Source organism: Heloderma suspectum, chromosome 7 (assembly GCF_057233095.1).
Source record: "Heloderma suspectum isolate Gila_16-S chromosome 7, 16-S_ref, whole genome shotgun sequence".
NCBI classification, from domain to species: domain Eukaryota; kingdom Metazoa; phylum Chordata; class Lepidosauria; order Squamata; family Helodermatidae; genus Heloderma; species Heloderma suspectum.
In genome coordinates this window covers 77,819,166-77,841,134 of record NC_139464.1, presented here as the reverse complement: position 1 = coordinate 77,841,134, position 21,969 = coordinate 77,819,166, and the positions used below count along the sequence as shown (strand labels likewise).

General features: G+C 44.1%; 1 protein-coding gene across 1 annotated transcript in view; it reads right to left on the bottom strand.

The window, feature by feature from the left end:
• Nucleotides 1-288: 288 nt before the first annotated feature.
• Nucleotides 289-21,969, bottom strand: part of LOC146339986 (uncharacterized) — a 142,192-nt gene continuing 120,511 nt past the window's right edge. The window contains exons 2-3 of the mRNA XM_084811897.1: nt 7,141-8,066; nt 289-318 (exon numbers count right to left, since the gene is read on the bottom strand). Of these exons, the coding sequence (XP_084668023.1) occupies nt 289-318; nt 7,141-8,066 (956 nt within the window). The remainder of the gene's footprint in view (nt 319-7,140; nt 8,067-21,969) is intronic.

The following is a 21,969-nucleotide window of genomic DNA, read 5'->3' as shown; positions in this document are numbered from 1 at the left end:
CTTGTTAGGAGGGTGAAATAATCCCTGCAACTGGTCCTTACTCACTTACTCACTCAGTAATGACCAAAATTTGCAAACACAGCTAATAGACCTCTGTGGTTGAGGTCTTATCCAACCCTATTCTGTTAAACATTGGCCTTAACAGGAGGTAGGAAATATTTACTCTGAGGACTTTAGGTATATAAAACAAGTATTGTACCTCAGAGGAATAAACCCTAGTAACATTGTTTGATCAAACTAATCCTCAAACTATATTAGCAGCACAATCTCATTTATTTCAGTATGGTTTCACTGGTTTTCCACTTCAAGGCAATGAACCTGGGTTAAGAGAAAGGGGAAATGTATTTACTGGAAGACATCATTTGCATTAGAAAATTATCATAGGTCCTCTAGCAGATTTTCCACCACAGCAAGAGAACACTAGGCTGTGCAGCCTTGGATTAGGTCCCAGAGCAATGCATTTCTTCTATAATGTTAGCAAGCCCTTAGATTGTCCGTATTTGTTCAGCCAAGTATGAAGTTTACTCTGAATACTATAACAGAAGATTTACAATACAAGTGGCAGCAGCTGGATCAAACAAATGGCAGAGTGGGAAAGTTAGTACCCTGAACCAATCCACAAAAATGGCTAGCGTACTTGTATTACTTGGAGTCTGTCTGCATGCGAAGAATCTATTATAAATGCAACACATAAAATATTATACCTGAGACACTGAAATAGAAAATTAGGTCACCCTTGCACTTTAATTCCCATTACACCCTGAATATCTACCGCAATTTTAAATAACATTTAAAATCAAATATGAAGAATCATTGCAATGCAATTATTTTGTTCCTTTCATGTTTGTTCTCATTAAGGACTTAAGTGGGGTCATTTCTTTAAAAGAAGCTGCTCTTTGAGGTGGCTTTGGTTCTATTAAGTGTTTAAAGAAGATTAAATGCGGGGACTTTGCTTTCTGAATACAAAAAAAGGGAGCTTGCCTGAGAAGCCAAAAACAATTTCAAACATGGGAAATGTGGGTGAATTATTCTGTCTAGAACTAAAAGGCAGCCTATATTTATTGCACCTGATTTATTTCTTTGATATACAGCATGTGCTGGGCTTTATAATTTTTAAGGTGTGTGAATAGGGTCACATTAGATATTACAGGCATAGTGAGGTTGTGATTTACAAGACTTCGCATTGTGCCTATTGACCTTCTCAATAAGAAAGGTTGGTGGCTGTAAAAGCACTGAAAAATTAAACCCATTGGAGTCAATTTAATGTGTTAAAAACTCTTTAACAACCAGCAAAATTGCTGTATCAACTTATCTTTCTGCAGATTATCTTTCAGTTGTAAAAAAAAAAAAAAAGCCCAATTACAATGAAAATAAAAATTGCACAAGTTTTATTTCTTCTGCATGTGGGTTTCCCCCCTTCTTCTAAAGAGCAACTTCTCCTGCATATAAAGAATGACAATTTGGTGCTGGCTTAGAACTTGTTATTTCAAAGAAAGAGGAAAAGCAACAGTTTATTAGTGTTGCAACTAATCCCCTTTTTAAAAAGTCCCTTGGCTCTGATACAAAAATGTGTTTTCTTGTGTGATAGTAAACACATTTTTGTATACCACGATGAAAACCATATTAGCAGATGTACAGTCAGAAGTAATCAATAATCTAGACCTCAGAGCTGGGTAATGTTTCATGTTAAAACACTCACAGTAAAATGAATATGTTGGGGACAAGAAATCTCTTTTAATTATCGGGACAATGTGCGATGGATTTTCCTCAAATAGTGCTATTGGTATACAAAGTAAGATAAACATAAAAATAATCAAAAGGCAAAAAAAAACCCAACCCTTTTCAAATCGTGTATTTTATTGTAATTTATTTTCTTTCAAAGTCATCTAGCAATTACAAGATAGATGACCAGCTTAGCAAATGGTTATATGTATACCATGGTAAGTTATGACTTAATAAATTGTGGTCTCTGTTCATCATTAAACCAGCCATTTTCATGGTACTGTCCATTTTAATGGAGTGTGTGTTTAATAAAAATGTTGCAAAGGAAAAAGCATGTTATTCCCTCTTTGAAGCCTGTATGTTTTCAAAGGAAGTTTCATATATGATCCTGGCACTTAATCCAGAAATCCAGGAAAGCACTACCCTCTTCCAATCAATAAGTTATACCCACTACTCTGCATGAGCGAAAAGGTCATATAACTTCTTTAATATATCAGATATATCCAGATCTGGAAGCTAAAAACAGACCCTTTGTGTAGTCATTTGATGGATTGCAGGCACCTTATAACTCACGGAAACCTCTCAGGAAGGCAGCCAGTATGATCATGCCTTGCAGATCAGGTCAAAGATTAAAGAGAAACACCAGGACAAGAGCATCTCTAAGAAACAGGGTTTTTAAAAAGAGCTTTCCCATCAGCCACCATATGGTTTACGGAGATAGAGGATTTCTAATCATTTACCGGCCTGTCATCATAGGCAGATCATGGTAGACCCCCTGATGTATCATGGACCATTGCAGTGTAATCATCTCACAGAAGGTCACACAAGAGAGGTAAATTTCTTTAACTAGGTGATGCTTTTTTAAAGGCCATCCAGTGCTGCAGAAATACACACACACGCACACAAGAGTTTTCCACAGTGCCTTGGCATTTGCAATAATATAAAACCTCAGTACCGTCGCACAGAGTTCAGACAAGCTCCTAAACTTCAGATGTCAAAATACTTTTGTCAGAACAACAGAAAACCTATTATCTTGCCATATCACCAGGATATGTAATCGCAGTTTCTTCAGGGGTGGAGCATAGTTCATCAACAAAGAATCCCGGCCTTTGGAGTCAAGATAATGAAGAAAGAGTTTGCCAGACCTTGCAAAATTGTTCCTTACTCTTTACATCTGGATTTTGGCTATCTAGTTTACTGTTCTTAAGATAGAAGAGAATGGTATTTTTATCAGTTCCTGGATGATCTTTCTCATAATCAATATAACCTTGCAATGTGAAGAGGTGTGTGTGTGTGTGTGTGTGTGTGTGTGTGTGGTGTAATCTCCTCACACTGGCTTTAAAAAAGCATTGCCTAGTTAAGGAAATTTACCTCTCTTGTATGACTTTCATGTGTATGTGTATATATAGAGTCATACATATATGTATATTTATTTATTTTATTTATTATTAACATTTATATTCCACCTTATATGCTAAAAAGCTATCAAGGCAGTGTACAACAATTTAGAACAATAAAAGCAAGAATATGTTTAAAATGTTAAAACATTAAAAATGTCACATTTTAAAAAGCTAAATTGAAAAGATGCATATTCAATCCCTTTCTAAAGGCCAAGAGAGAGGGGGACCAATCATAGTTCTTGAGGGAGCACGTTACATAATTCTAGGACAAGACAGGAGAAAAAAATACTCTTACACACACACACACGCATTTTAGATGTGTGCACCAACCACAAGATTTGGCTAGGACAGCAATTTGGTGCTTTGGAAAATGACCTGATTAAACTTGGACCAGTTCAAAGGCCATCCACCTTTAACTCAAGTACTGAACTCAAGTTGAGGTTCGAAAATCCAAAGCTTTGTACCATTACTTTTTCTGTAATGGTACCATTACTGTACCATTACTATCATGGAGAAGCAAAAAATGGTTCCCCCTCCCCTTTGCCAGAATTGGATGAAATATGCAGGCAATCCTCAGGAGGGGATTATGTCCACTAAATTTCAGACAAATAGGTGCAAGGGAGTTGGCTATTTGCCTTTATAGTTTGTTGGGGGGGGGTTTAAGGGAAGTATGGATAACTATTTTTACTTCTGGGAAGAAGTGGATGTAATTTACAGGGATAGTTGCCATTTCTGAGGTGATCAAGCCTGCCACATTTCAACTGAATAGGCTCAGGGATTTTTGTGAAATAGCAAGCTTTACATTTTGAGGGCATCTCAAAAAATATTTGCTTATTTCCCTATGTTCCTTGTGGATCATTGTCCTGAAAATGACCGACAACATGGAGGTAGCTCTAAGTAAGAAGCCTGCAAAGTTTCAGAAAGATGGGTGCAGCAGTTTATGTGGAAGGGGAGTCCTCCATTTGAGGATAAGGGTAATTTCCTTACCTTTCCCCATGTTTTCTTAGGCAATTTGTATGAGGTGTGCCCAGGCAAGAAACATGCAAAGTTTCAGAAGGATATGTGGCAGGGAGTTGCGATGCTTGAAAAGCAGTTTAAGGCTTTTTCATAGTGAAGCATGATGCACTGGAAGAATGGTCCATCTCACAGTCCCACCCTTGGCCCACCCCATTTCATCTATACTGGCTTATCCTGCCTAACTGTACCATTCTGACTCTATACTGTAGCTGTATGGCAAGTCCAGTCTTGGGAGGGAAACCTTAACCAGTTTTACTACTCGGTGTTTTGAAGGGGGGGGGGGTTGAAGATGCAGCAAGGTGGGAAGATAAAGCACTGCATTGCTTTGACTGATTAAATACCAGCTAGTGTTTCACACTAGCTCAGCCTTCTTGGCCAGCCTGCCATGGATGGCTGCATTGAGGCAATTTCATTTTTTTGGATTTGTCCAAGAATTATACAAGTTTTTCTCTGTATTAACCAATTTGGAGGAGATTCTTAGAGATTCCCTACTGAACAGATGTCTGATGTCCACATTCTTCTCAGAGGCACAGATGTCTGATGTCCACATTCTTCTCAGAGGCACGTTAGAGTGCCAATGCTGAAGCTATATACGTGCACTTATTGGGATTCTGCAACATCCTCAAAGCCGTAGAGAGAATCAAGGATAATGAATCTCAAAAAACCAGCCACAAGAAAAGATGCAAATAATGATGTACTGCATGCTTTGGAGAATGGCCCTTTGAATGAGGTCTGGAATTGTATGTTTTAGCCATTCAACAAATGCAACCTATGCTTGAAAAGTGCACAGCTTGACCTTACCACTACTGTAAGCCTAGCCTACTAAGAATTCTTGGAACTGCTCTTCAACAAATGTGGGGCAGTTATGATGAATATGAGCCCATATGAGGGCCACAGGGACTGCTAACCAAAAATATAAATCAGCCAAACACCACAAAAGACAAAAGACATGTGACAATGCAAGTGCCCACACATTCACTGACAAGGAGGTCTTCAGAGTTCCTACCTTCATCACCAGCATTAGCGACCTGAAGACTGCAATAGAATGTCACATCAGAACTTCACAGATATTGACAGAATGTTTAGTGTCTTGACACTATTTTCACCTAATATTTCAAGTTCCAAAGTCAGTACAGATATTGAAAGTTCATGTCAGAAATACACAGACGTTTCCTCAGGAGATTTTACTAAAGCATTTCCACAGTATGTTGAATGTTATTCATCTCAGATATTGAGAGAAAAGATGATGAAAACAAATCTTATCACTGAATCCAGTGTGATAGTGCACTTCTTCACATGGAGCTTTTATCCTGCTATTGAGATTGGTTACTCACAGAAGTTTGCGGGTCCTTTAGATGATTCGTGAACCTCCAGGGCATCTCCACACTAAATGACCTTTATTCTATTGTTAAAAAGATCAGAGATAATGAGCTATCAAATTACCGTGCTTGAGTTCCGCTTGAGTTCCCTCCGTGGAAAAGGAAAAGCTGTGATAAGAGGAGCTAGACCACAGTGCCATGTAGTGGCTGTGTAATAAAACATATGGAAGACTCAGATAATGGGGGAAAGGAGGGAGAAAACGAGGGAAGGAAGCACGTGTAAAGGGAGTCTGTCATGATCCTGCATTTAAAACGGAAGCAGAAAGCCGCGTTTTAAATGCAGGATTTTAGGTTGGTGTAGAGATGCTCATAATGTTTCCCAAATGCTGAAACTGAAATGTGACTGTATTTGTCGCTAATGATCACTAACTGTAGCAGAAAGTGCTCTTTCTCTCTTCAAGAAAGGATAAAAACTCTCCTCCAATCTACCATGATTCAAGACTGTCTCACCGTTTTGTCTCTCTTGAGTGTTGAGAGTGAATTTGTCAGATGGACTACTTAAATTCTTTAAGTAATTTACTTAAAGAGTAAATTGCTGGCATGCAATTTCCCCTGTTAGATTTAGGTCCCTTGTATCCTTAATCTGGGCCTGACTGTGGGATGACACTCCACAGTTGCGAGCGGAGATGGGTCAAAGAAGACGCAGACAACAAGCTTGGATTGAAAATTGGGCCACATTTTATTGAAATATTTGCAAAGGGGTAACTAGGACGGGCATCTAACTGTGTCAGAGGCTAGCTGACACTTCATGGGCGAAAACACACCCAGCCTGAGGGGTGGCGGTGATCTCGCCATCCCTCCGGACTGCCCCTTCTGGGGGAGGTAGACCTTCTGGTGTCACCCCCAACCCGGTGCCGCACAACACCTGGGTGAGTGAGTAGGGTTGGTCTCCTAGGCAACCCTTATCCCCCCGCCGAGCCGCACAACCCATTCGGGGGGCCTCAGGAGTCACCTGTCACCATAAGGTGCCTCTGCGTGCACACCATCCCTACTCCCTTTCCAGTTTTGCCCGTCCTAGCCACCACAGGAGTCACAGGCCTATTGCCTGTGAAACTCCCCCCACCTGCGCAGAAGAACTTCCCGCAGGCCCCTTTGCAGATCGGCCAAAAATAAGTCATTGCCTATGTCTGACAGGTGGACGCCGTCCTGCCTGTAAAGCTCCCTCCTAGTCCAATGAATTCCTTGGTGGTTGATGCAACCATCACCATGCTCTGACAACCCACGTGCCAGTTCTCTATTCACCTTGCACTGGGCCCGTTCCATGGCCGCATTGCTCTGCGCCCTCCACATGATTCTCGGGAGCATTGAGGACCATAATATGGTCACCCCCGGCCAGCAATGTCGGATCGTCCTCAGATCAGCCAACGCCTGCTCAATAAGTCCTTTTCAGGCTTGTAGGCCAGGTCGTTCCCTCCAAGGTGTAACACCAGGACCTGTGGAGGGAAACTGACCAAACCTCGTTGAAAGAGTGTGGGGAGAAGACCGTCCCATCGCATACCCCGTCGGCCGAGCCATTGTATCACCACCTGTTGGGGAAACTGCAGCCGGGATCCGAAGGGCAACGTAGAAGCTCTGCGGGCAGCCCAAAAAACCATACTGTGCCTACAAATGAGCACCCGTACTGGCGTTGGTCGAATCCCATCTAAATAAAACATTGGGGAAGGCGAAGAGAAGCATCGAGAAGCATCAGGCAACTTGCGAATGTAAGAGCGGAAGGCCCTGGAGCACCATCTCCCTACCGCTTTCACTTGCTTGGATGAAAAACCTATGGCAGCTGCCATAGAGGCCGCCCCAATACGAAATGAGTGAGTCCCGAAACGATAATGCCCCAGACCCAGTGTGGTCAAGGCTAACTTAGTGACTGCCCAAAATTGGAACTTTGTCAGTGGTGAACCATCCGCATGGCAAAATAGGGGACCCTCACTTGCCCCGCGGTGCTCAATGAAAGCCCGCAAGGCCCTGACCGGGCATAACTCGTCGGCCTGGGCCTGGTTAAGGGTAACCAATGCTCCCTTGCCTGCCTGATCAGTTTTTGAACGTCGAATATGGAGGTGAATCAGGCTAAGCTGGATCTGGGTATCTGAATACCTCAAGGCCCTCCCGGTGGTGTCGGATTTGGAGGCCCAGACCAGTTCTGAAATCCTGAGGGCCCCAAAAAAGGCTGTTAAAGCTGCAGCGTGAAAGAGGGAGGCTTTGTATGGAGAAGAGCAAAGGGAGGGCCACAATGCCCGAAGCCCTATGAGAATAACTGGCGACAAAGGGTGCCTGGAGTCTGGCGGGGTAGGAAACATCCGTGCCCAGCCTTGCACAGCCCTCCTAATTCGGAAATCTGAGGTGGAGTCCTCTACCCCTAACACTTTGGCCCAGAAGGCCAAAGAGGCGAGCTTCCCCGAAATGGTCCTAGCAGATAGCCCCTTGTTATGCAGATGTACGCAAAATTGTAACAAGTGGTCCACAGGTAAGGGCCACACATCCTGCAACTGAAGCCCGCACCTGAAGGCGCCAAACTCCCTACCTGCTCTCTCGTAGGCAGCTCTAGTGCTGGGGGCTATAGAATTCAGGATAGCATGTTCGACTTGAGAGCGCCAGTCTCCCACAGTTCGTCTGGTATGAGGTCTGGCAGCGGACGTGCCCACGGAGCCAACGCACGGAACCTGTTGATCTGGTTTCATGACAAAGCATCGGCTACAGGGTTCCCCAGACCTGGCACATGGCGGGCGCGGAACCATATGTTGTGGCGTAGGCATTGGAGGGTAAATGCTCTAACTCCATGACCCTTTGGTTTCTAGAGGATAATGTATTAATGACATGCACTACAGCCAAGTTGTCGCACCAAAAAAGGGCGACAGAGTTGGCCATCAAGTCTGCCCAAATATGTACAGCCACGTAAATGGGGAAGAATTCCAGAAAGGTGAGGTCCCAACAGATACCACCGGCAGCCCAGGTCTCCGGCCACTGGCCCAGGCACCACCGGTCTCGCCAAATTAGCCCAAAACCAATGGTGCCAGCCGCGTCCGAATGGATCTGCATGTCGGCTTGTAGAAGTAATTCGCGTCTCCAAAAGGAGATGCCATTAAAGTCCCTCAGGAATTTAAGCCATACCCGCAGGTCCATGCACATAGCAGAGGTGACTCTGGTGCGATGATGCGGGAGTTGAAGACCCCGCATTGCCCAGCAGAGCCGTCGCAGGAATGCGCGGCCGGGGGCAACCACCCTACAAGCGAAGTTCAGATGGCCAACGACTTCCTGTAGTGCTCTAAGGGAGACTTTACGAAGGTGCAAGATGGACTGGAGCTTATTTTTAAGTACCAGCAATTTATCGTGAGGGAGACAAGAACACTGTGTGCGGGTATCGAGCTCGATCCCCAAGAATGTCAAAGTAACAGCTGGGCCCTCTGTCTTCTCGTGTGCCAAAGGGACACCCAAGTCTGATGAAAGGGAGATGAATGCCCTAATCAGGTCAGAGCATTGACTGCCGTCCCCGGGTCCAGCAAACAGGAAGTCATCCAAATAATGGACCACATCGCCGCAGCCCGTCTTGTCCCATATGGCCCATTCCAGAAAGGTACTAAATGTTTCAAACATGGTGCAAGAGATGGAGCATCCCATAGGGAGGGCGCGGTCGATGTAAAATTTGTTCTGGAAGGAAAATCCCAGCAAAACAAAATCCAGAGGATTGATAGGCAAAATGCGAAAAGCAGATTTGATATCACACTTGCCCATCAATGCCCCGCGGCCCAGAGCTCTTATCATGGCTACCGCAGCGTCAAAGGATGTATAACGCACGGAACATAGGTAATCTGGAATTTCATCGTTAACCGACTGGCCCTTGGGGAAAGAGAGGTCATGAATTAACCTGAATTCACCGGGCGATTTCTTGGGTATAATTCCCAAAGGGGAAATCCTCAGGTTGGGTAGCGGGGGTGAGGAAAAGGGGCCAATGACCCGACCTGACTGAACTTCTTTGTTAATCTTATCTTGCACCAAGCGCCGCATGCTAAGAACAGACCGGTGGTTACCGGTCAAATACGGCCTGCGCAGGCCCGTAAAGGGGATCCTGAAACCCAATGTAAAGCCGCGTTCCAAGTAGATCGCTGCCCGCCGATTTGGGTAACGACGTAGAAGTTGGAGGAGCGGAAGAATCTTAACTGGGCTGGGGCCCTTTGGGAGGGGGAGGATGCCCACCGCCTTGTTTTCTGCCACCCCGGCCATCCTTTGGGGGACCTCTCCAACCTCTGGCTCTCGGGCAAGAGGAGCAGGAGTGTTGACCGCCACAAAGGGAGCACTCATGCTGGAAGCGGCATGGGTTATGGGAGCAGGAACCTTTGGAGTTGAACTCCCAGCACAGCTGGCGGTGTTGAACCCCTGGACCCGCAATAGTCTTGGCGACTATTGCGGGCGACAGCTTGGCCAGGATGTGGCCGCTGTCGGACCTGTTGCCGAAGCCTGGCCTAGAAGCGGTCATGAATTGGAGCCAAAGGTCCTGGTCCTTCAGATCCCAGCGCATGGAGGGGTCGATGGCGGCCCTCCTTCGGAAGGCCTCGTCGTAAGCCAGCCATGCGCTCCCCTCATATTCGGAGTAAGCCCTGTATATTATGTCGAGGTACTTGGTGAGAACCCAAGCCCTCTCAGGGAACCTCTGTTGGAGGATGCTAGCGTAAATTAGGGTTGACGGAGAATTTCTCCCCGAAACTTCGGGGGGCCGAGCGCCAACTGTTCGGCCCCCCGAACAAGTTTCAGGGAGAAATTCTCCGCCCCCCCCCGCACCCCGCACCCCCCCCGGGACGGGACTTACTTTTGGCAAATGTCCCTCCCGGCGGCGGGTCCGGCCGGCGGTTCAGCGGGTGTTCGTCTGGGGCAGGAGCGGCAGCCGGTCTTTCGACCAGCTGCCGCCGCCACCATTCCAATAAAAGAAAAAAAAATGCCCCCGTGATAGTCTACGTGACGATTAACGTAGCCTATCACGGCTAGATTTGCAAAGTCAGCCGTGATAGGCTACGTAAATCGTCACGTAGCCTATCACGGGTGACTTAAAAAAAAAAAAAAAAAAAAAGCGCGTACGGATAATGGCGGCCCCCATAGGGAGCCGCTATTCCCGTTCCTTAGCGAGCAGGCGGGAGGGTGGGCGGGAGAGCGGGCGGGAGAGCGAGCGAGTAAACGAGGGGAGAACGAACGGATGGGCGGGCGGGGGGGGAAAGGAGCCGGCGAGGGAGGGAGGGAGGGAGGCGGAACGATATCACCAATAACTCCGGAGCCCCGGAGGCAGCAACGTTGGGTCTCCCGAAGGCCAGCAGGCGCCATCCAAGAGGGAGCCGCGCCGGAGTGCGCAAGGCCCACCACGAGTGTCGGCAACTCGATAGCTGTGTGAAGCGAAGATTTTGGCGCGCCGAAGCACGCTGGGTCCAGGTGGCTGGAACAAGGACGAAGCCGTTCTCCAGCAGGCCAAAGTCCCTCGTCGTGACTTTAGCTGCGTCGCGCCAAAGAGCTAAGATAAGGAGGGGGGTCGAGTTTAAGACAACTCGGCCTGCTCCTCCCCGACTGGTGGTGCGACTGGGGTGCACCAATCAGAGGCCCATATGTATCACCCCACCTGCCCGCAACGGCCCCCCCCTTTCAGCCAGACAAGCTGGCGCCGGGTAGGGCATTTTGTGTGACTGTTCTTCTGCTATCAGAGTGAGGATGTCTATCAACCTAATGTTTCCTTTTTTAAAAGAAGGACCAGACCAGGAATGCAAAGACAGCCATATAGATATACCCCCACAATTTTTCTTGCATTGCTGTAAAAATGTTGCTGTACCAGGGCCAAAAGAGACATTACCCTGGTCTGCAATTTCTATTCCAAAGTGACCCATAAAGCAAATGGATCACGATTTTGCAATAGGAATTGCAGGCATGGGGGCCCAATTCAGATCAGGTCCATAGTAATGGGGCAGAGTTAAAGCCCCCCTACCATCCACACTAAGGTCCCAATCCAGATTGGGGGCCCTCTGCCTACTGTAGAGTAAAAATGAAAGTCACTAAAGGCAACATACATCATTCTCTTCCCCCATTTTATCTATAGGTTATACTGAAATAAGAGTCATTGGTCCAAGGTCACCCACTGGGCTTCATGGCTGAGTGAGGATTTGAACTTGGGTTGCCCAGTCCTCGTCCAACTCTAACCACTCCACTACAATGGCTTTCTGAATACATTGGAAACTCCATCACTATGTATAAATGGATCATGTAAGTACTAAATTGTCCCAATCCATAAAGTCAGATGTGACCAGGTAACACCAACAGAATCAGTTGGTCATTATTACCTTTAACTAGGTTGGAGAAAACACATGAAAAGTAGGCCACTTGTGGAAGGGATGTGAGAAAAAGAAATAAACATAAGAAGAGCTCTGCTGGATGAGAGGAAAGGTCCATTTTGAACTGCAGTTTGCATCCCACAGTGGCCATCCAGATGCTTCCAGAAAACCAACCAGCAGAGCAGGAAAGCAATAGTCCTCCTCTGCTGTTGCTGCCCAGCAATGGGTATTCAGTGCTATACTGCCCCTGAACCTGGGGGTTCCATACACCCATGATGACTAACAGCCAGTGATAACAGATTGTTATTTTTGGATCCTCTTTTAAAGCCACCTAAGCTAGTGCCTATTTCTTCATCTTGTGACAGTGAATAGCATAAATTAAGTATGTGTGCCAATCAATTTCATTAGCTTTTTACTTGCAGCACCTTTGATCATTTTGCTTTCTCTTTTCTGCATCTTTTTCAGCTCTATGAATGACATCTTTTTTCTTTTTCTTTTTTGAGATGGGGCAACTAGAGCTGCACACAGTATTCCAAGTGTGGCTAAACCAGCCTTCCCCAACCTGGTGACCTTGAGATATTTTGGACTTCAACTTCCAACAACCCTAGCATGCATGGTCAATGGCCAAAGATGATGGGAGTTGTAGTCCAAACACCTGGAGGGCACCAGGCCCTGGAAGGCTAGGCTAAAACAAAATGTGTGGCTAGGAAGGAACCTGATTTCTGAAGCTACTAGGCTCAAAACCGCAAAAGCATCAGAACTCTTTTTTTAAACGTTGCAGCCATAGGATGGTGTTTCTGGTTAGCCATATTGTAAATTCATGCTTCAGTCAATGTTAAACTATTGATACAGTAGGGATTGTAAGGTGTAGAAAAAATGGAGAAAAGTAATTTCATTGGTAGAAGGCCTGTAGAACTGTATGCCAGGTTAGACAAAAGACTGAGAATAAACCCACTGTTGGTGGAAGGAATGGGAGACCCAAGTCTGATTCCTAATTTTCTTTCCCATTCCTTAATAACATTCTGGCAAATGAGAAAAGTGTGATGGAATAGAAGGCAGCAGCGCATGAGTCTTCTGCAGTACGAGTGCAAATGACTAGTGACACAGGACATACTATTAAAAGATGACCATGAAAAGCGAGCACACATTGAATCATCCAGCCACATAGCCTGGCAATAAGAATGTTGCAGATCTCATCTTGGAACTGATATTGCTGCAATTTAACGTAGTTTCTAGCAAGTCATTCATCACATTTATGGCTACAGCTATTCCTTTTACTGAGTTTTCACTCCTCCTGCTTCTCTCAAACCTCCCCCCCACACATCCACACCACCACCACTATCTGTCTCCAACTTCTCCAAGAGAAAAGCTAGTTTTCAGTGTTGGGAAGCTAAATAGTAGCACAGCAATGTCTGACTAGTCTGGGGCTGAGGGTGGAATTTGTTATGAGGTTATGCCATAAATCTGACTCGCTTTCAGAACATGGGTACTGTTGGCCAGCTCTTTCAAGAAGAATCGCTCCTCACAACCTATTCCAAATGGAAACATTCTTTCTTCATTCTTTCAAACAGGAACACGCTGCCTTTAAAAAAAGAAAATTCTCAGACTGTAATACAAGGACTAAAGATGTTTTTCACACCTGAGTCACCTTGTAAAAGTCAGTTATAGAAATGTGAATCCTTCCAGTAGTTAATGGACAAAACTAATTTTCACAGACAGCAGAGTTCTTCTGCTGGTGTTCCTTTCACTTGATTTTGTTGCATGGAAATAATGTATCTGCTATAGGCACTTGGAGTAATTATCTTACAAGACACAAACAGCACATCATAACACTCCTTCTGCAAAATTACTTTAAGGATGAAAGAACCTACATATTCAAAAGCCAGCTGGCACTTTGATATGCTTCATTTTTATTTCTTATAAAGCAAGTTATTTCCTCAGTAATAATGGAACGTGTTCTAGATCAGTTTTATGATGTCCAAGAAAGCAGATACCCCTGAATAAAAACAACAGTCTTTATGGCATAAACTTTGTGAACTAGAATCTACTTCATCAGATGCATGACATATTCTTCTAAGTTGGCAGCCACACATAGATACAGGGGGAGAAACTGTGAACAGGGAGTTCAGAGGGAAATGAAATGCCAAAAAAGTGTGTGGGGTGGGGGTGGGAAGCATGTTGTGACAATGACATTAAAGTGTAAATATATGACAATTAAGCACAGTGACCATCCACAAAACAGTGTTGATGATAACACAAACATCTTGGCATTTGTACGTTAATTAACACGTATAGTGGGATAAAAACCATTATCTTGATTCAGGGCAGAGGTGATAGGATTGATGTTCTTAATAAGTTGTATTTCAGTGCTTTCATCCTGGAGTCTTCCTTTGAAATTCCCTGGGTAATCACTCCACTGCTTTCCAGAATTGTTACTCAGGGCCATCATGACAGAGTTGATTTCTGAATGCACATACTTAAGGTTTAATCTCCTGTTCTTATATTTAGTCTGACAATCACAGCCATACATGATTCAGTAATATTGATACACATCTCTGGCCCAAGATGTTTTGCTGCTGCCTGAGGCAGAGCAGCAGATGGAGCACCCACCCTCCAACCCCAAGTCAAGGTGCCTAGTAACGAAGGCCAGTCAAGGTACTGTGGCACCTGAGGGAGAAAATCCCCCTAGCACCTGTCCTCTCCCTGGCAGTAAAGATACAACAATAATAAATTAAATAATTAACATTTTGTTACCCTTTCTTGACATCCCAAATCGGCTGCCTGAGGCAGCTGCCTCACTCAGCCTAATAATAGGGCCAGGTATGGTATATAAAACCAGTAGTGTAGTGGCAAATTCAGAAGTACAGGGTCCCTTCATGACAGTCACAGCCACACCCCCTTCTAAAATTATACAACCTTGTGAGAGTATACAATGCAAATGAGCTTTCAGTCACTTTGTTTGGAGCATCTGGTCACCCTAATTCAGAATTACTAAAAGTTCCATTTGAAAACAAAACACACACATGCAAAGTCATGTCCAGCAACTTGCTAGAAATTATTTGGTTAATCATAGAATAGTAGAGCTGGAAGGGGCCTATAAGACCATCAAGCCCAACCCCCTGCTCAATGGAGAAATCCAAGTCAAAGCATCCCTGACAGATGACTGTCCAGTTTCATCTTGAATGCCTCCAGTATGGACTAAAAAGGTTAGTCCTTTTAAATTCAAGAAACATCATCATCATCATCATATATTTATTATTAATTATTATTATTATGAAGAGCCATTGCAACCAGGTGTGAAGCAATGCCGCATTAAAATAAATGGAACTTAGTCCATGGTGACCCACAACTCTTTTAAGGCTGCAATCCTATAAACACTTATTTGGGAGTAGGGATGTCAGAGAATTCCACCACGGATCTCAGTGAGGCCGAATGCCAGTGTATTTGGCCCCCCGAAATCTGTGGAGGAACGAAGCCCCCCCACCCCACTGCCCCACGAAAGGTGCGCGAAACGGAGCACTTACCTGGTGCCGTTCGTGCTGCTTTGCACTGCTGCTTTGCTTTGTGTCTGCAGCTGCCATTTGCTTCACCATTTAAGCCATGATAGGCTACGTAAATATTTATGTAGCCTATCACGGCACAAAAAGGGAACACAAATGGTGGCCACTGTAGCCGCTGCCATTTGTGTTCCTGGTTTTTTGCTGTGACAGGCTACGTCAATATTTACGTAGCCTATCACGGTAAAAAAAACAGGGGCGCAAATGGCGTAGCAGCCACCATTTACGCCCCTGTCTTTCACCATGATAGGCTACATAAATATTTACGTAGCCTATCACGGCCAAAAACAGGAACGCAAATGGCAGCCGCCGTAGCCACCGCCATTTGCATCCACAGGCTCCACACGCCTGCGAATGCACCCGGCCGGTGGCTCCACAGAGTTGCCGCAGAGTGGAGCTGGCCAGGTTAGGATTTCGGGGGGAGGTGTGGAGTGCCCCCCCACTGCGAATCACCCCTGCGAAAAGGTAAGTGACTTTCGTACTTTCCTATTTGGGAGTAAGTCCCTTTGAACATAATGGTACTTACTTCTGAATAGACAAGTAGGATTGCCCTACAAGGCTACAAGCATAACAACACTCACTAGGGGAGTGAACTGAAGTCTGAATCAGCCCCCCCCAGTAGCCACGGATGTAGACAAAACACACTTGAGTGGTGGGTTAGGAACTGACTTTTACTGGAGATACAACAAACTTTCATCTCAAGATAAGCTTGCTGAGGTCAGCATCACTTGCAGGTGGAAGAAGGAAGAAGATAGGAAAGTAGAGGGAGGAGACAAGGAAAAGGCAGAAGAGGGCTCTCATTCCCCCTTACTCATATTAACCCTTCAAGTTCAGGTTAAGTGACTCATGGCCCTGGTCCCTCCAACATAAACTCCATTGAATGCATTGGGACTTACGTCCGAGTACACAAACCTAGGATCCTACTGTCCACAAGAGGGGTTGGATCCAACCCCAGGCCCCCTCCTGTGCCTTGAAGGACAAACTTGATGTGCAAACAAACAGCAGGTGAAAACTTTTCACTGCATCATGCTAAAACATGATCCCTTGCTAACGTCTGCACATCAAGCCCACTAGAATCCCTCTCCCACACACAGCAAACCCCACGTATAAGCATGAGCAGCAGACAATGGCAATGATGGTGCCCCCCCCCCCGCTCCCGCCGTGGCCAGCAGCAGCAGCCCTGAACAGGTGGCCGGTGCTGCAGGATTACGAGGGCAGTGCCGGGTGCGCAGGCACAGAACGGGCAGCAGGGTGGGAAGAGGGTCAGGAAGCTGAGAGGATGGCTGGGGATGGCCGACTTGCGAGGCATGGAGGCTGCTCAGGGGGTGGAAGGTGGAGAAGCTGAGAGCTGAGGAGGAGAATAGCTCCCTCAGAGCTCCCTCAGGCTCCCTCTCTCACCCTCTTTGTCTGGCCAGCTCTGCGTGGTAGGCGAGAGGCAGCCACCAGTCGCTCACACTCCCTTCCTCTGCTCCCTTCTAGGCGATAGGCAGCTGCCAGTCGCTCACACTCCCTTCCTCTGCTCCCTCCTCCCCCCACCATGTCTGCCCCACAGCAGCAGCAGACTGTGACCTGGCTGGGAGCTAGCTCCAATAAAAGTGAAGGAGCGAAGCGCTGGTGCAACCCCAGAGCACTACACCCAGGTTCATCATGTACATTCATGCACATGATGAACCTGTTGATCCATGACTGTTGATCTTGAATGAGAAGATTATTAAACCCAAGGCTGGCCCAAGACATTTTGCTGCCTGAAGTAGAACAGAAATGGCACCCCTTTCCCCAAATCAAGGTGCCAGATGGCTCACTTTTTCTAATGATAGGGACAGCCCTGACTGAACCTTTAAATGAAAACAGTAGGAAATTTCCATACACCTTGGGCTTTAGAAGATTCCATTATTATATAAAACAATGTATTGATCATTATTCCAGTATTATATATAAAAGATAAATTCTATACTTTTTTAAAAAGGATACTTTTAAATCATACTTACCACTCTTTAATATACAGTTTCCAAATCTAACTGCTTGTCTCTACGTATAATAAAGACAGCAGATGCATACAATACTTTTTTATATATTGTGTCATTTTTTTGGCAATGGTAAAAAGATATTTTGTTGCAAAGCATAATGCTCATTTAACACTCTACTGCAATTAAATGTATTGCCAAGTTACTGGCATCTATGTTCAAATATACTTGATGCACACTGAAAAACATGGCATTCATTAGTCTTTTGAATCCAAAGTTGGTTCAGCAAATTTAGGATCCCTGTGGACTCAAAAATATAATCAAAGAAAGAGTAATTTGTTGAAATGAAAGACCAAGAAACAATGAAAGAAAATAAAGAAATTACAACGAAGAGGATGATACATTAATTGCTCAGAGAATCTATTAACAGGGATAAAATGACTCTTTTGAGAGATTTTCCTCTTCTTTTCGAACAGTATTAAGATAAACATCAAAGTAAATTATTGGCAAGACACTTTTATGAAGTGTTTACCATATTTCAATAGGCTGTCGATATGAATGAGTATATGTGTACAGTAATGATTCTTTTTATGTGTCAAGCTTCCCTAATGAGTTAATAATTTAATTAATATAAAAACATTGAGCAACTCACAGCCTTTATGTGTCTCAGGACCTACATGAACTCAATTATCTTTGTTTGATCTACATTTTATTTGAGGTTACAGTGTACATAAAACTGATTGAGGCTTTTTATCACTTATATTTTATTAGCAAGAGGTTTTTCTAAGTAAAAACAATATTAAAACAATAACACAATGAAAGGGGAGAGCTATTTTTGGTGTGTTAAAAGGGTAAGGCACAGCGAGATCCAATACTCAATGGCAAATTTGTGGGTCCATTTGGAGACCATTCCAAAATAGGTTACATCAGAATGACTTGATCTTGGTATTTTAAAAATTAATAATGAAAACTCTTGGTTTAGCCTCAGGCCTGGCTTAGAGATCAGCGGGTGGTGAGCTGCTTCAAATTCTAAGGGGACATACAAGGTCAAATATACAGCAGTTTAAGGATATAATATACGCATATTGTGATTTGGGTGGGAAGGCAGTTTGAGGACATTTGTCTTGTACACCTTCCCCAAAGTACATCCATTTCCATACACAGGCGTATACTGCATACTTGGAATGTATGGGCTAAACTACATAGTAATTAACTACGTAGCATGTGGGTGATCATAACTTTTTATTTTACTTTCATGGTAGCACACAATTCCCCAGTCCTTATTGGAACCACCACACATGGTTAGGGAGAGGGGTTAAAACTTCCCCCTAGCCATTTTTTTTCCTTTAAATTTCCTCCCCCTGAGTGGGGGCTTAAGAAAGTGGAAAGATCCATTGGTGCCAATGGAGTATTTTTCCTTTCTTAAAGCCCCTGCACATTTGAAGGAAAATGTGCAAATTTAAAGGGGCAAATTTAAAGGAAAAGGTTGGGCAGGAAGGTTTAACCTCCCCGACTTACATACAGTGGTCCCAATCTGCATGAGGGCCCCATGCATTTACATGAAAGTAAAATAAAAAGCTATGACCACCTACATGGTACACATTTAATATAGCATATAGTTTTATTCAAACAATTACTGTATTCACACATTGAATAAGACAAATGTTATTCAAACATTTACTGAGACAGCCCTTAGAGGAACAAGTGGATTCTTTTAGAGTATCTAATCCATATGGGGCAAGCTAAATCATGTGGTGTAGCAATCACAACAAATATGCATTATGCAAAGATAAAACATAGAAATCCTGATGCAGCAAGGAGATCCATGCATGGAAGGCACTTCTGTGCATGGATTCTCTTGCTCAATAGAAATTGTGAGTGCATGAGTTAATAATTCTCATCCATTTATATTTCAGTGGTTCCTATATTCACATTGCTGTTGTTTAGTAATGCAATGTGAATTCATGAAGCTCCAACACAATAAGGGTTTTTAACATAAAAAGTAAAAGAAATATATAACCACTAACCAGCTCTACTGTTTTCTACTTTGACGTATCCCATTCCCTTACTTGTCAAAAGCCCAGGTAAATGTATCAGTGCTGTGATGTAATTAACTCTTAACTTTGAAAGCTATATAACCAGATGCACTGCAAGGTGTGGTAAGAGCATCTAATGGCTGGTGTAGGCTCCACATACACTGTTGTGTGCAAAGAACTATATTGGATCTATACCAGAGACTCCAATCCTGAATTCCCTTATTCCAGATTTAGAGTGAATATAGGACTATGTCTAGATCAAGACCAGAGACCCTAGCCCTAAACTTTAGCATTCATGTAGTGATTGTTCTGTGTACTGAGATGCCCCAGAAATGCACATCTTTGTGATTATTTGGGACATGTTTGGCTTTCCTTAGTAACATAAGGAACCCCCTCCCCCACCTCCTAAAGAAAGGGAGACACTGAAGAAGGTGCAGACCAGTAGCTGGTTGGGGACAAATAATACATGTTCAAAAATGGTTTGTGTGTGTGTGTGTGCACGCGCGCACACACGTTTAGTAACATTTAAGAACCAATGCATTATTGGAATGTGCCCTGCTTAGGATCAGTTCTGTATGTGTTCAGCATCATGAGAGTCATTGTTCTAATGCAATGATCTCTGCACCCATGCATCTTTGTAACAGCCAAAGACATATTCCATTTTTCTATTAATTTTATAGGTATATCTCTACATGATCTCCTGATCACCAGCACTCCATGCATCATATCAGCCCTGGAATAACAATGTGATTCTGGAGTATTATTTTATTCATTTGTATGAAACTGGGGGAAAAGCACCACCAACCCCAGCTGAAGAAGACACATAGTGTCAATATAATGGACTGAGAAGCCAAAGGAATTTCCCATTTGTAAATGTAATCATATTAGTCTTCCATGTCAAATTAAAGAGGTTCTCGCTACAGTTTTGAAATTGCACATTTTTAGTACTTGGAGCTCATTTAGACTTCATAATCACTTTAGTCACACTAGGTATAAGTGGTATCTTGGTGCCTATCATTCCTCAGGGGCTTGAAAGACATTTTTATTTAATTATCTATAGTTAAATATTAGTCTCTTATGTATATATGGAAAGTGCATTATTCATTGCCCTTTAATTGAATATTTGAAGGTTTGCTTGTCCAATTTATTTTTTAAAAACCATCATCTCCTAGAGGGAACACTTTAATTACTGTGGAGAGTCCAGGCTGGCAATGCTTATTATTTTATCCCAAATCTAGAAGGTAAAGTGCAGGATAGTGTCACTTTTTCATAGGAGTTTCCTTTGGGTTAATGCAAATGATCACTAAATATATGCTGGAATCATGTTTTATCCTTTGCATATGAAACTCACCATACCCCAAATTTCCATTTCAAAGACTGTAGCATGGTGTTTTGCAAACTTCTGATAGTGGATGGATGCACTTTTTTTCCTGAGTTAAAATTGGAGGCACAATTGACTCATACATCTGGAAATTTCATTTTTAATGAGTAAGAGTAACGTTTAGCAAAGCCAAATCTCTGTGTTCCTATGTAAGTCACTGTGTGGGGCATGCTTCTTGGTTGGAAGGAAGAAAACCCAGAGCGGTGAATCACACCAAGATAAAACACACATCCATCCTCTGCTGAAGGCAGGTAGTGCTTCTGTGTTTCTGAATCATCCAATTAAACCTGATACAGAAACATGGAGCTTTTCTACACAAGGCATTTACTGTGCGCTCATCATTTTATTTTATTTATTTATTTATTTCTATACCGCCCAATAGCCGAAGCTCTCTGGGCGGTTCACAAAAATTAAAACCAAACAACACAGAATAAAACAATTTAAAATATACAGAACATTAAAACCACAATATAACAATACAACCACAATAAAACCTAGCAGCAGTACAGGAGTTTAAAATACAGATTTAAAACAGCAAAGATAAAAATTTAGAAAGCTAAAATGCTAAAATGCCTGGGAAAATAAAAAGGTCTTCACCTGGCGCCGAAAGGAGTACAATGTAGGCGCCAGGCGAACCTCACTAGGGAGCTCATTCCAGAGCCGGGGTGCCACAACAGAAAAAGCCCTCCTCCTAGTAGCCACCCGCCTCACTTCCTTTGGCAGGGGCTCACGGAGAAGGGCCTCTGATGATGACCTTAAGGTCCGGGCAGGCACATATGGGAGGAGGTGATCCTTCAGGTAACCTGGCCCCAAGCCGTTAAGGGCTTTGAATGTTAACACCAGCACTTTGAATCGGGCCCGGAAATGGACTGGCAGCCAGCGCAGCTGGAAAAGTACTGGCGTAATATGAGCTCGCAGGCCAGTCCCTGTTAACAATCTTGCTGCCCTATTTTGGACCAGCTGAAGTTTCCGGGCCGTTTTCAAAGGCAGCCCCACGTATAACGCATTGCAGTAATCCAGACGAGAAGTTATCAGAGCATGGATAACTGTAGCTAGGCTATCTCTGTCCAGATAAGGGCGTAGTTGGTATACCAGCCTAAGCTGATAAAAAGTGCTCCGTGCCACTGAGTTCACCTGTGCCTCAAGTGACAGTTCTGGATCCAAGAGCACCACCAAACTACGAACCAGATCCTTTAGGGGGAGTGCAACCCCCTCCAGAA